Source organism: Chiloscyllium plagiosum, unplaced genomic scaffold, assembly GCF_037043375.1.
Source record: "Chiloscyllium plagiosum isolate Xiang-an unplaced genomic scaffold, Cpla_swu_hap1 HiC_scaffold_21, whole genome shotgun sequence".
NCBI classification, from domain to species: Eukaryota; Metazoa; Chordata; class Chondrichthyes; order Orectolobiformes; family Hemiscylliidae; genus Chiloscyllium; species Chiloscyllium plagiosum.
The window spans coordinates 13,122,947-13,135,795 of NW_028270159.1; the positions used below are offsets into that span (position 1 = coordinate 13,122,947).

General features: G+C 46.5%; 1 protein-coding gene across 1 annotated transcript in view; it reads left to right on the plus strand.

Moving 5' to 3' along the window:
• Positions 1 to 4,978: 4,978 nt before the first annotated feature.
• The window catches only part of slc27a4 (solute carrier family 27 member 4), a 63,100-nt gene continuing 55,229 nt past the window's right edge, over positions 4,979 to 12,849 (plus strand). The window contains exons 1-2 of the mRNA XM_087998287.1: positions 4,979 to 5,192; positions 5,342 to 5,516. Of these exons, the coding sequence (XP_087854413.1) occupies positions 5,356 to 5,516 (161 nt within the window). The 5' untranslated portion in view covers positions 4,979 to 5,192; positions 5,342 to 5,355. The remainder of the gene's footprint in view (positions 5,193 to 5,341; positions 5,517 to 12,849) is intronic.

The following is a 12,849-nucleotide window of genomic DNA, read 5'->3' on the forward strand; positions in this document are numbered from 1 at the left end:
CCGAAGATCCAAGGCTGAATATCCCTGACCACTGAAGTTTTCCCTGACTGGGAGAGAACATCCCTGTCTGGCAATTGTTGTGCGGTGTCCATTCATCCATTATCGCAGCGTCTGTTTGGTCTTGCGAATATACCATGCCTCGGGGCATCCTCGCTTGCAGCGTATGAGAAAGACAATGTTGGCCAAGTCACATAACTACCTGCAGTATAATGGTGGTATCCACCAGCTACCTGGTGAAGGAGCAGCACTCTGAAAGCTAGTACTTCCAATTAAACCTGTTGGACTATAACCGGTTGTTGTGTGATTTTTAACTTTGTCCGCCCCAGTCCAACACCAGCTCCTCCACATCATGTTGCACGTTGCCAGTGCATTGGTAACGACGAACCCTTTGTTGCGAATGTGAATATCTAATAGGTTAATGCTGATAGGTAAAAACAATGACTGCAGATGCTGGAAACCAGATTCTGGAGTAGTGGTGCTGGAAAAGCACAGCTGTTCAGGCAGCATCTGAGGAGCAGTAAAATCGACGTTTCAGGCAAAAGCCCTTCATCAGGAATATAGTGCCTGAAGTTTGGAGAGATAAATGAGAGGAAGGTGGGAGTGGGGAGAAAGTAGTACAGAGTACAATAGTTGAGTGGGGGAGGGGATGAAGGTGATAGGTCAGGGAGGAGGGTGGAGTGGATAGTTGGAAAAGAAGATAGGCAGGTAGGACAAGTCATGGGGACAGTGCTGAGCTGGAAGGTTGGAACTGGGGTGAGGACAGCTCAGCACTGTCCTCATGACTTGTCCTACCTGCCTATTTTCTTTTCCACTATCCACTCCACCCTCCTCTCTGACCTATCACCTTCATCCCCACCCCCACTCACCTATTGTACTCGATGGTACTTCCTCCCCACCCCCACCCTCCTCTCACTTATCTTTCCAATCTTCAGGCACTCTGCCTGTATTCCTGATGAAGGGCTATTGCCCGAAACATCGATTTTACTGCTCCTCGGATGCTGCCTGAACTGCTGTGCTTTTCCAGGTTAATGCTGATGACTGGTGCCATGTTCAGAAAGAGGAGGGAGAAACACTGATCTATGTTTGTTGTTGTAGATGGTAGCTGTTTTACATAGCACCTTACACGGGCAGATAAATGGATGCAAGGTGTTGCAGATGGTGTCACGCACAAAGAGTGGCTTCTTTCCTTCAAACTGACCAATTTTTAATTGATTTGAACAATAGAAGAAGCAGTTATAGATGGATATCAGGGAAAATGATCCATCCAATAGTTTCAGATGGTGCAATGGGAACAGCTGTGATACCAGGCTCATGCCTGAAACGTCGATTCTCCTGCTCCTTGGATGCTGCCTGACCTGCTGCGCTTTTCCAGCAACACATTTTGAGCTCTGATCTCCAGCATCTGCAGTCCTCACTTTCTCCTCGAGGTCTCTCTCAGGCAGGAATTCAGTGTGTGTGTGGATGCGGCTGACTTGGATGGCTATGGTCATGGGTCGAGTTGTATCCCATGCTCCAGCAAGTGGCCACATCTTCCTCAGCCCATCCTCAAGCAGCCGAGGGTCATCCAGATGATCCCAGACTTCATCACTCAACTTGGTCACCAGCTCTGGGTTGGCGATGTGAGCAGTCAACCAAGACTCCACCATCGGGAGGGCTGCCACCCCTTTGTAGAATGGGTTCCTGTAGACATAGAGTCATAGAGACATACAGCATGGAAATAGGCCCTTCGGTCCAACCCATCCATGCCGACCGACATCCCAACCCAATCTAGTCCCACCTGCCAGCACCCGGTCCATATCCCTCCAACCCTTCCTATTCATATACCCATCCAAATGCCTCTTAAATGTTGCAATTGTACCAGCCTCCACCACTTCCTCTGGTAGCTCATTCCATACACGTACCACCCTCTGTGTGAAAAGGTTGCCCCTTAGGTCTCTTTTATATCTTTCCCCTCTCATCCTAAACCTATGCCCTCTAGTTCTGGACTCCCCCACCCCAGGGAAAAGACTTTGTCTATTTATCTTATCCATGCCCCTCATAATTTTGTAAACCTCTATAAGGTCACACTTCAGCCTCTGACGCTCCAGGGAAAACAGCCCCAGCCTGTTCAGCCTCTCCCTATAGCTCAAATCCTCCAACCTGGCAACATCCTTGTAAATCTTTTCTGAACCCTTTCAAGTTTCACAAAATCTTTCCGATAGGAAGGAGACCAGAATTGCACGCAATATTCCAACAGTGGCCTAACCAATGTCCTGTACAGCCGCAACATGACCTCCCAACTCCTGTACTCAATACTCTGACCAATAAAGGAAAGCATACCAAACTCCTTCTTCACTATCCTATCTACCTGCCACTCCACCTTCAAGGAGCTATGAAGGAATTTCAGATGAGTGTGTGGATTCTTCTTTTCTGGTCCCGTACTAATGCGAGTATTTCATTAGCTGTCATCTAGTTGTGTTCTTTGAAGAGGATGTTTTGCCTGAGGACATTGGGAAGTATATTATTGCTGTTGCGTACATTGGAAACATTTAACAGGCCTTGGATAGATTCACTGTCACCAATCCTTCTGATTAGTATCAGTCCGCATTATATACTTCAAACTGGGAATGAAGCCCACACAAAGTGGATAGTCTTGTTGGACAGAATAGATTTATTACATAGTAATTACTAGCCAATTACGTAATCTGAGTTATGTAAAAGTCTGTTGTGAGACCTCAAGTTGCAGGCCTCAGGTTAAAGTGTAAGCACCGATTAATGTTCCACGACATGGAGCTTTGCACCAGAAAACCAACAATTAAACTGATAACTGGTTAGCTCCTCCCCCAAACAGCCCTTTATGTTCTGAAGGGATGCTTAATATAACATCGGTTCAAAGTCTGAAGCTAGAACAACACCTCCTTATTGCTAAAAAGAAGACCTGTTAAACCTTAGCTGTTTGGAGCAAGATCACCTTGTTTCATGTTGACCTTGGCTCTCTCAGCTCCGAGTCAGAATGTTTCAGGACTGGGACTTGAACACATATCCATTTTCCAAGCAGAACTGAGGGAATTGTGCATTCTCAAAACTTCTTTCTTTCGAATGAACATAGCCCATAGTTTAACTTAACTGCTCGTAGAAGATGTCGGGCACCTTTCAGAGGAGAATTCAAAGATTCTCCATCAGCCTAGCCAAAATGTATCCCTAAAAGATCAGCAATTAGTCAGAAATTCCATTATTGTTTGTTAGATTATACTGTAGGAGAAAATGAGGACTGCAGATGCTGGAGATCAGAGTCGAAAAGTGTGATGCTGGAAAAGCACAGCAGGTCAGGCAGCATCCAAGGAGCAGGAGAGTCGATGTTTCAGGCATGAGCCCTTCATTAGGAATGTGGATTATACTGTATGCAAATCATTTGTTTACCAAACAGCAAATGCAAGGGTCAAAAAACACTTGGAAATGAGTCAGTCTTTTTTTTATAACTTCAAAATTGTTATGTTCAAATGTGGTGGTGGTGGAAAAACTGTGTCTTTTCACTTTTGTACTTTTTAAAATTATGGACTGAAATGAGAATGAGCTGTGCTAAAGTGCTTTAAAGTAGCACATCACATTGTGAAAAGCAAGTCATGTGACACTGATAGCAAGCATTGTTTAAACAACAGCTTGAACAAGCAGGAATTGAAATTTAGGTTGGAAATGTACTGGGGTCAAGGGATTCTGTATTCAGATGGAGCTTTTGGATGGCAACAAGAGTTTGGCCGATGGTCTATGGACTAGTGACCAGTTACCAATGACAAAGACCTTTGTCTGCCAACAGCCATGTGATTGGGTCTAAGTAACTGAACATCTTGGGTCTGGGAATGGCTAAAGAAGAAACCATTAGGTCTTCATTCAACCAAGAGCTCAGTCCATTCTCCACAGTAAGTCTCTTTAAACCACTGGGCCACACACCACCCTGCCTCCAAATCATCTGGCTGCTCCATCAAGTGGTTAAAGTGCCTGTCTTGTAAACAAGAGATCCTGGGTTCAGAGCCCAGCAGTGCCTCTCTCTCACTTCAAAGAACCCACAATTCAACTTCACTCAAATGCTACATTCTTCATAATCAGATTCATCCCACCCCAATTTTATTCTTTTCCATCTGGCAGAAGATACAAAAATTTGCATACATGTATGAATAGGTTCAAGAACAGCTCCTTCCCTGCTTTCATTAGACTTTTGAATGGACCTCTCAATATTTAAATTTAATGTTGATCCTGCTATTTGTGCAGCCATAACATAATGATCCTTGCTCTGTTCTATTACCTGAAGTTTCTCTGTATGGTGCGGCCAGCCTGTACTGCACACAAATCAGAACTTTTCACTGGACCCAGATGCACATGACAATAATAAATCAAATCCTGGAACTCCTGAAGACCACTGCAGGTCTCCTTACTTCCTAAATGGACTGCAGTCCTTCAAGAGACCAGCTCACCACTACCTATTTCAAAGGCAATTAGGAATGGACAATTTAAAAAAAAAGCATCTCAGTGAACAATTTGTATTTCACTTTCTTTTTGCATATGAAGGGTTGGGGAATGTAACTACACCGACGTGGGAGCATGTTGACTAGCGCCTGGAGAAAGCAAACGTAATATTAAAACAGAAAGTGCTGGAAACACTGGGCAAGTCCCACAGCAATTCTGAAGAGAGAAAAACAAACATAACTGCACTTCCGGGATGAATCTTCATTATTGCAAAGGATCTGCGACGTTAACTCGGCTTCTCTCTCCGCTTGTAATCCAGCAACTTGTTTTTTGTTTTATTTTGCATACGGTGCAGATGTACGTCTTTACGCTTTTGCATTGCTTACCTCTTTGAAGAACTACAATTCCCGAAAGCCTCCCTCCTGCCTTGCGCCTATCCCAGGCAGGGTTGGCGGGGGGGGAGGAGAAGGCTGGCACATTCCCCTGTCAATCAAACCGCCTACAAAGGAGGAGAAGGAAGGTCATGATGACCGGTGCAGGTCGCTAGGTAGCAGAAAGTACACCGTCAGAAGTGACAGACTGCAAGGGAACTGAGCGACTGCTTCTTCCATTTCCCGGATTGGCTTTGCTTTTAAATCACCCGCAAGGCTGAAAAAAAGTTGAATTGCAGAAACGTGGCAATGGGAAATACCCTCGTGTGATTTTTTTTATTGTAAAATTTGGAGATCTGCCGGCTTGCTTGCTCCTTGATTGTGAGATTGAATTCCTTGTTGCAGTCAAACCCTGTCCTTTTTTTAATTATTTGCAGTTGTTGAAGCCTGTCCTCTTCTGTGTTTGAGAGGGGTTTGTTTTGCTTACATCTTAATTGCCCATCCCCTGTTTCCTGTGTGTGTGTGTATAGTTTTGGAGGTGACGATGTGGAGACTGGCCACTTGCTCCGTGGTGTTCCTGCTGCTGCGCTCCCTCACCGCTCTGCCGTGGCCGCTGCTCTGCGCCGCTACCTGCGCTCTCTACCTCGCCTCGGGAGGCCGCACGTTCCTGGGCATCTTCTTCAAGACCATCCGCCGGGACGTGCAGTGAGTACATTGCCAGCCCCCTCCCTCAAGGATGGGGAGGGACACCTGGGGTTTAATGCAGCTTCGGTGCGTGGGCGAGGGAGGCAGGGAGGGTGGGGGAATGTTGCATTTCAGTCAGATATTCCCCAGCTTGCGGTCCATGGGGTTGGGGTTGGGGGGGGGGGGGTTTAAAACCAACAATAGCCCTCACCCTCTCATCTCCGCACCCCCCCCCCCCCCCCGAGAGAGAGAGAGAGACACACACACTGACCCTGAAAATCTCCCAAGTTCACATCTTTTAATAAAAGCAGAAATTGCTGGAAAAGCTCAGCAGGTTTGGCAGCATCTCTGGAGAGAGAGTTAATGTTTTGGGTAGAGTGAGCCTTCCTCAGGACTGATCTTTTCCCACCTCAGCAGAGATGTTTTTAAGCATGGCCTAGGGGATTTGAACTCTCGCCTCCTGGTCCCTCCTCAGTTAGACTGCACAGCACTGCCCCGGTGAGGAGATGTTTATTGCACATCTCTGGAGGTGGTGGGACTTGAACATAGGCTTCCTGGCTCAGAAGTGTGGTCACTACCACTGTGCCATGAGAGCTCTCTGGCCCTGAGGTAGATGTTTTCCAACCAGGCATGCTTTTGCAGCAGCGCAGTGGCTCAGCGGTTAGCATTGTCCGTGTGGAGTTTGCACATTCTCCCCCTGTCTGTGTGGGTTTCCTCTGGGTGCTCCGGTTTCCTCCCACAATCCAAAGATGTGCAGGTCAGGGTGGATTGGCCATGCTGAATTGCCCAATGGTGTTCAGGGATGTGCAGGCTAGGTGGGTTAGCCATGGGAAGTGCAGAGTTGTGGGGCTGAGTCTGTGTGGGACACTCTCCAGAGGGACAGTGTGTATCTGTGGGCCAAATGGCCAGCTTCCACATTGTAAGAATTGCATTTACATGCCTGGGGAGTAGGTGGGACTAGAACCAGGGCCTCCCTTTCCTCTTTAGGCTGAGGTTGAGTTAACCTGCCCTCCCATTGGGGCATCACTTCTCACGGGGCATCCGTTTGGGTGGTGAGTGAGCGAGAAAGAGGAAAGGTTTTATTTTTAACAACAAACGCAGGTATATTTTTTGTGATTGTGAAGGCACCGGGAAAGAGTGCAAACAATATATAAAAGAATTGAGCCAAGGAGATGCAGCCCACGACCCCGAAGTGGGATGTCAAGCTAGGTTTGGGGTCATGCCCTCTGAGGCAGATCTGTGGCCAACTCTCTCGCCTTCCCCACTGAGTCTTGTCCTTCCGTCTCCCCTCTCTCACCGTCAACCATTCCATGGCGGGCAAGTTTCAAGAGTCGTGATAATTTCCAAGCCTCAAAATGGGCCCACAGCACGGGGACACAAATTGGGAAGTGCTGTGATACAGGAATGGCTGGATTGGTGAAGGTGGGACTGTTTTCCTTCATGAAAGAGGAGGTCCTGAGGAGGTTTGACAGAAGTCCTCAATACCATGAGGTCAGGTCCTGAAGGGAGACACTGCTCCCCATTGGCAATCAGTTCCAGAACCAGAGAGAGTCTGGTTGGTGAAAGAAGCAACCACAGGGGGGGGGGGGGGGGGGGGTGTAAATTTTCTTGCTGCCTGAGATTGTAGCGGAACATTCAAAAGGAATTTGGATAATTTTCCAAAGATAAAATAAATTGCAGGTTATGTGGGGAAAAGGCAGGGGGGTGAGATGATGAACTATAAGAGAGCCGGTATGAACCTGACAGACTAAATGGCCCCCTTAAATGGCCCCCTTACATCCTGTACCCGTTCTATGATGTGTGTCCAATGAACCCTGATGAAGGATGGGAGCGTGAAAGAAATATTCAGACTCCACCAACTTCAGGACATTCCGAAGTATCCACACTGTTGTAATTTAGAAAACATGGCAGCCAGTAGGATCCCACCATTCCCATTACTTGTTGTATTTTTCTTTGTTTGCCCATGGGATATGGGCGTTGCTGGGTAGGCGCCCAGGGTGATAAATGTCAACATCCCACAACCAGATCACTTTTTTGTTTGGACATTAGCTAAAGGCCAAATAAAAGCAAAATATTGCTGGTGCTGGAAATCTGAAACAAACCAAGACAATGGTGGAGAAACTCAGCAGGTCTGGCAGCGTCTTTGGGAACAAAAAACACGAGAGAGAGAGACAGATGAAGAGCTGCAGGATAAATGTTGATGAGGACACAGTGGCCTCTTTACCACTGTTTGACTCAAATGGTGTCCGCCTGGGAGGGCAGACAGAGACCCCTTATTTGCCTGAAAGGACAGCAGCTCCAACATTGTGGCACTCCTTCAGTATTGCACTGAGGTACCAGTTTTGTGTTCAAAAACATGGAAGTGCGTCTTGAACCTACAATCTTCTGGGTGAAGACTCCAGTGTATTACCTACCGAGCTGAGGATGTCTAAAGGCATTGTTGATACAGAAATTTCTCCTAGTGTGTTCCCCCGTCAGCATTGTCAGAAACATGTCTTTGAAATGCATGGCAGCAGACTGGCGAAGGCATTGGGTCGAGAGTGTGGCGCTGGAAAAGCACAGCTGGTCAGGCAGCATCCAAGGAGCAAAAAAAATCAATGTTTCAGGCATAAACCCTTCATCAGGAATGGTTTATGCCTAAAATGTCAACTCTCCCTGCTCCTTGGATGCTGCCTGACCTGCTGTGCTTTTCCAGCACCACACTTTCCGACTCTGACTTTCCAGCATCTGCAGTCCTCCCTTTCACCTGGCGAAGGCATTGGGCAGAGTTTTGAATTGCAGTGGAGACGTTGGTAAAGTGGCCACCCATCATCTCCTCTTTACCCCTACCCCCACCCCCACCCTCACCCCCAAGCACGCACATGCCTACTCAGCTCAGGAGTCGGCAGGAGCCCTTACAACTCTGCCTATGAGGTGCCTGCCTGCTCAGAGAAAGGGGAAGGAGGAAGCAATTGGGTGAACAGTTGGCAAAGGGAAGAGAAACAGATGGACTATTGCAGTGCTGTGCTCGCAGTGCAGAAGTAGCTGCAAACTTATTGCTCAGTCTGATGAAGATTGTCATCATATTTAAATACATGGCACTTCAATAATGGTGAGGGCAGGGGAGCAACTGTAGCACATGAGAGGTCATTCTGTACCCCAGGAGCTTTAGTGTTCTGCCTGCTTATTCTCTTTTCACAACGCAAGGTGAGGATTTGGGAATGGAGTAATTTCTCCAGGCTCGTAGCATCAAGCAGTTCATGTCAAATAATAGCAAAAAATGTCTATTTATATGACACTGCTTTGAAGTGAAAGAACATCCCAAGGCTCTTCACAAAAGCAGGGTGACACTGCGCCATGTGAAGTTAGATGTCCACAAGCTTGGTCAAGGAGGTAGGTTTTCAAGGAGGGAAGTTGAGGTGGAGAGATGTAGGGAGGAAATTCAAGAGTGTGGTGTCTAGCAGCTGTGCAGTTGTCTGATGGTGGAATGGTTAAAACCAGGAAGGCACAAGAGGCCAGAATTATATAGAGCGGTTGAATAGTAAAGCTCCCAGCCAGTGCACGCCTTCCTCCTTGCAGTCTGGCTTGCATTTGGTTTTAATTTCCGAGCAGTGTTATGTGAAGTGTGTACATTTATATCTGCGCATTGTTGCTGCTGGGGGAGTTTAATGTCACGTTGAAGGGTTTGACTGTGAACTGGAGATAGGGATAGGGCTGCAGCTAATGCATCTGAGGCCTCCAAACCCAGCAAAGGTAGAATTATTCAGCTGCTGAAATCATCATGCTTTTGTTATTTCCTGCTGGCCTGTTGCACTGTCAAGCTAGCTGGCCTCACCAGCTTACATTTCACAACTTGGATTTGTTTTAATCAAGCCTCCTACTACATCTGAACTCCCTCAAAGTCCTGTTTCCCCCCTTGTCCCTGCCTTGTGCATCATTTGATTCCAGTGCAGCCTTTTTAAAAACGCTAACCCTCGTGTTGGAATCCCTCCTTAGTCTTGCCCTTTCAAAACCCCTCGAGGAGCTCTGTGTACCTCTGACTCTGGTTTTTGAGCATCCCCCACTTCCACTGTCTATAGCTGTGTAGCTCTAAACCTCTGGAATCCTCACCTCTTGTTCCTCCTCTAAGGTTCTGCTTAAAGTCTCCATTTTGATCTGTTTATCTAGCACGATATATCCATTTTGTTTCTATGCCAGATAAATATTGACAATGTTTCCGTGAAACACTTCAGGACAAGTTTACTCCAGAGGTGCCATATAAATGCAAGTTGTTGCTGTATAATTTTCTCTTCCCATTGAAGGTCCCAAGGTCACTCTTTGTCTTCTGATATTTCGCCCAGGTGACGTGTGTGCCTTTAGTTAAAAATCACACAACACCAGGTTATAGTCCAACAGGTTTATTTGGAAGCACTAGCTTTTGGAGCGCTGCTCCTTCATCAGGTGGTTGTGGAGCAGGGCCATAAGATACAGAATTTGTAGCAAAAGATTACAGTGTTATGCAACTAAAATGATTGTTGTTAAGTCTTTCACCTTTTAGAATGTGTGCCTTTGCCAGTCTACCCGCTGGTAGATTGTTTGATTGTGATGACTACAGCAGTTGAATAGCACCCTGAATTTGGCTTGTGTCCAAGTGGGGTCAATGTTAAGCAGGGGGAGCTGGATGAAAATGACAGGCAAGGAACGCCTAATGATTTCACTCCTCTCGCATCCTTCCTCAAACCTCCCTCACGCACCAACACTCAGAATTACAGACTGGCTTTTATGAGGAAGTCATTGGCTGTCAGTAACACCAAGTGGAGAGTACCGGCTACATTCACGCAACTTAAGATTGTAAAGGCTATGCTGTTCATATGAGGCACTGAGTCACTTCTGAGACAGTGTCAAACCAGTCGCTAATGATCTCTTGGAGAGCATCTAGTTACATACTAGCTACCAGTCAGAGTCACAGGAGTCTTACATCACAGAAGGAGCCTGTTCATTACACGAGGTCTGCGCCAGACCACTGCAGAGTGTTTTTATCCAAGTAATTTGACCAATCCCCAACTGAACCAGCCTCCATCACATTTCCAGGTACTGCATTCCACAGAGGGTGGTACGTGCATGGAATGAGCTGCCAGAGGAAGTGGCGGAGGCTGGTACAATTGCAACATTTAAGAGGCATCTGGATGGGTATATGAATCGGAAGGGTTTGAAGGGATATGGGCCGGGCACTGGCAGGTGGGACTAGATTGAGTTGGGATATCTGGTCGGCATGGACCATGCTGTACATCTCCTATACCTATGACTATTTGCTCAGTGAAAACTTTGCTTTTCTTTTCTCAGCTTAGCCTTGCTTTTTTGTTGTAACTTGCTTTAAGTCTGCGCTGTCTTGTTCATGTCCCGGTAACAAGTGGGAACAATTTCTTCATGTGTACTGTATCCAGCCTGCTCCTGATTTTAAGGAATTGGGAATGTCTGAAGGATGTTTGTGGCTGAGGGTTGTAAAAAAAGTTTCTGTCATCCCAGTGACTGGGTTACATTGGGACAGTACAGGAGTGCAAATGACCATGACCTATGTAGCTAAGTGTGGCCAACTCAGCCTGGACTACGGATTGAACTTGAGACCTTCCTGACTTGTATCAGACAGCATTACATTGTGCAAAGTCTATTTTAATAATTCACCAGCACTTCATTATAGTCAAGGACATTTGCTTGGTATGTTCCTGAGATCAATTAGTCATCACATCCACATGTTTTCTGAGTGGTTTACAGCGTTTACATCATTAGCACGATTCCCACGTTGTATTTTAATGTTGGTTACAGCTTTACCCACATTATGGAGTTGGAGGTCAGTGCCAGCTAAGAAATTTGGTTGGCTTGTTTGATTAAACCAGGTTCCGCTTCTACATGAGAAGGCAAAACGTTACCGGCTGATGAGAAGCTGAATGAAATACCTCCACAGAGGCTGGTATCCCATCACCTAGTCGGCCTTTATTTACATGTGGAGAGTCCTTGACTCTGATCCAGCTCTCGGAGTGAGCAGAGCCTCTGACACTTCTGTTTCTATCTATCAGGCAGGGCTCCCGAATTGGACCAGATTAACCCAATCAGGGAACTCCTATTCTTTTGAGGCCCACCTGGCTGACTTCATTACAGTCACTACATTGTGCCCTGGGACAGATTGGAGGGCTGTTTCAAGGGGCTAACACAGGAATGATGGGCTGACTGGCCACCTTCCACATTGCTAGATTTTCTTACAATTTGGGGAAGTGTTTCCTCTCTTTCTATTTTGATGCGCGGTGATCATTGTTCGTGTTCTCCATTCTCCTAGTTCTTCATTTCTTTTCATTCTTCTGTGGGATGTAGGTGCCACTAGGAAAGCTAGCATCTGTTGCCTGTGCCTCATTTCCCTTGAAATGATTGAATTGCTGGGGCCATTCAGGAGTCAGCAAAGAGTCGTTGTTGTGGGCCTAGAGTCACGTGTCTGCCAGACCAGATTTCCTTCCCAGAAGGACTTTGGTGAACTAGGTGGTCTTTTTGCGACAATCCATGATGGTTGACATGGTCACTGTCACTAGGGCCAGTTTTATATTGCATTCCGAAAGAACTGCAGATGCTGTAAATCGGAGACAAAATTGGAAATTGCTGGAAAAGCTCAGCAGCATCTATAGCAAGAAATTGGAATTGCATTCTGAGAAAGGGTCACTCGAGCTGAAATGTTAACTCTGACTTCTCTCCACAGATGCCAGATGTGCTGAGCTTTTCTAGCAATTTCTATCTTTTCTCTCTTTTATATTGTATTCCAGTTATATTTAAATCCCACCGGCGTCATGGGTGGGATTTGAACCACTGTCCCAAGAGCATTTGCCTTACCTCTGTATTGCTAAGATAATGACATTCCCGCTCTGCCCCATCTCCCAAGACGAGAGACCTCACAAAAGAATTCTTCCATGGGATGTGACGGTCACTGCTCAGGTCAGTATTTATTGTTCATGATGCGATTGCCTCGAAAGAGTGATGATGAGCCATTTCCTGGAGGTGCTGCTGCCTCTGTAGTGAGGGGGTACTGTTAGAAAGGGAGTTCCTGGTGTTTGATCCAGTGACGTAAAGAACAGTGATACACCATCCGGACTTGGAAGTATATGGCTCGGAGGGGAACTTTCAGGCAATGGTGGTCCCAAGTGTCTACTGCCTTTGGCTTTTGGAGTTGTAGCAGTCAACGGTTTGGAAGATGTGGAGTTGCTGCACCTTTAACCAAGTCATATTGTCCTTAGCTTTGTTCCCCAGAGAGGCCGTAAAAGAGACAGACTCCGAAAAGTCTACGTTTGAAGAGTTTTAGGGGCAGTTTGATCATAGCTAACAGATACTGTGTCAGGAAAAAGGCTTTCAAGTTATC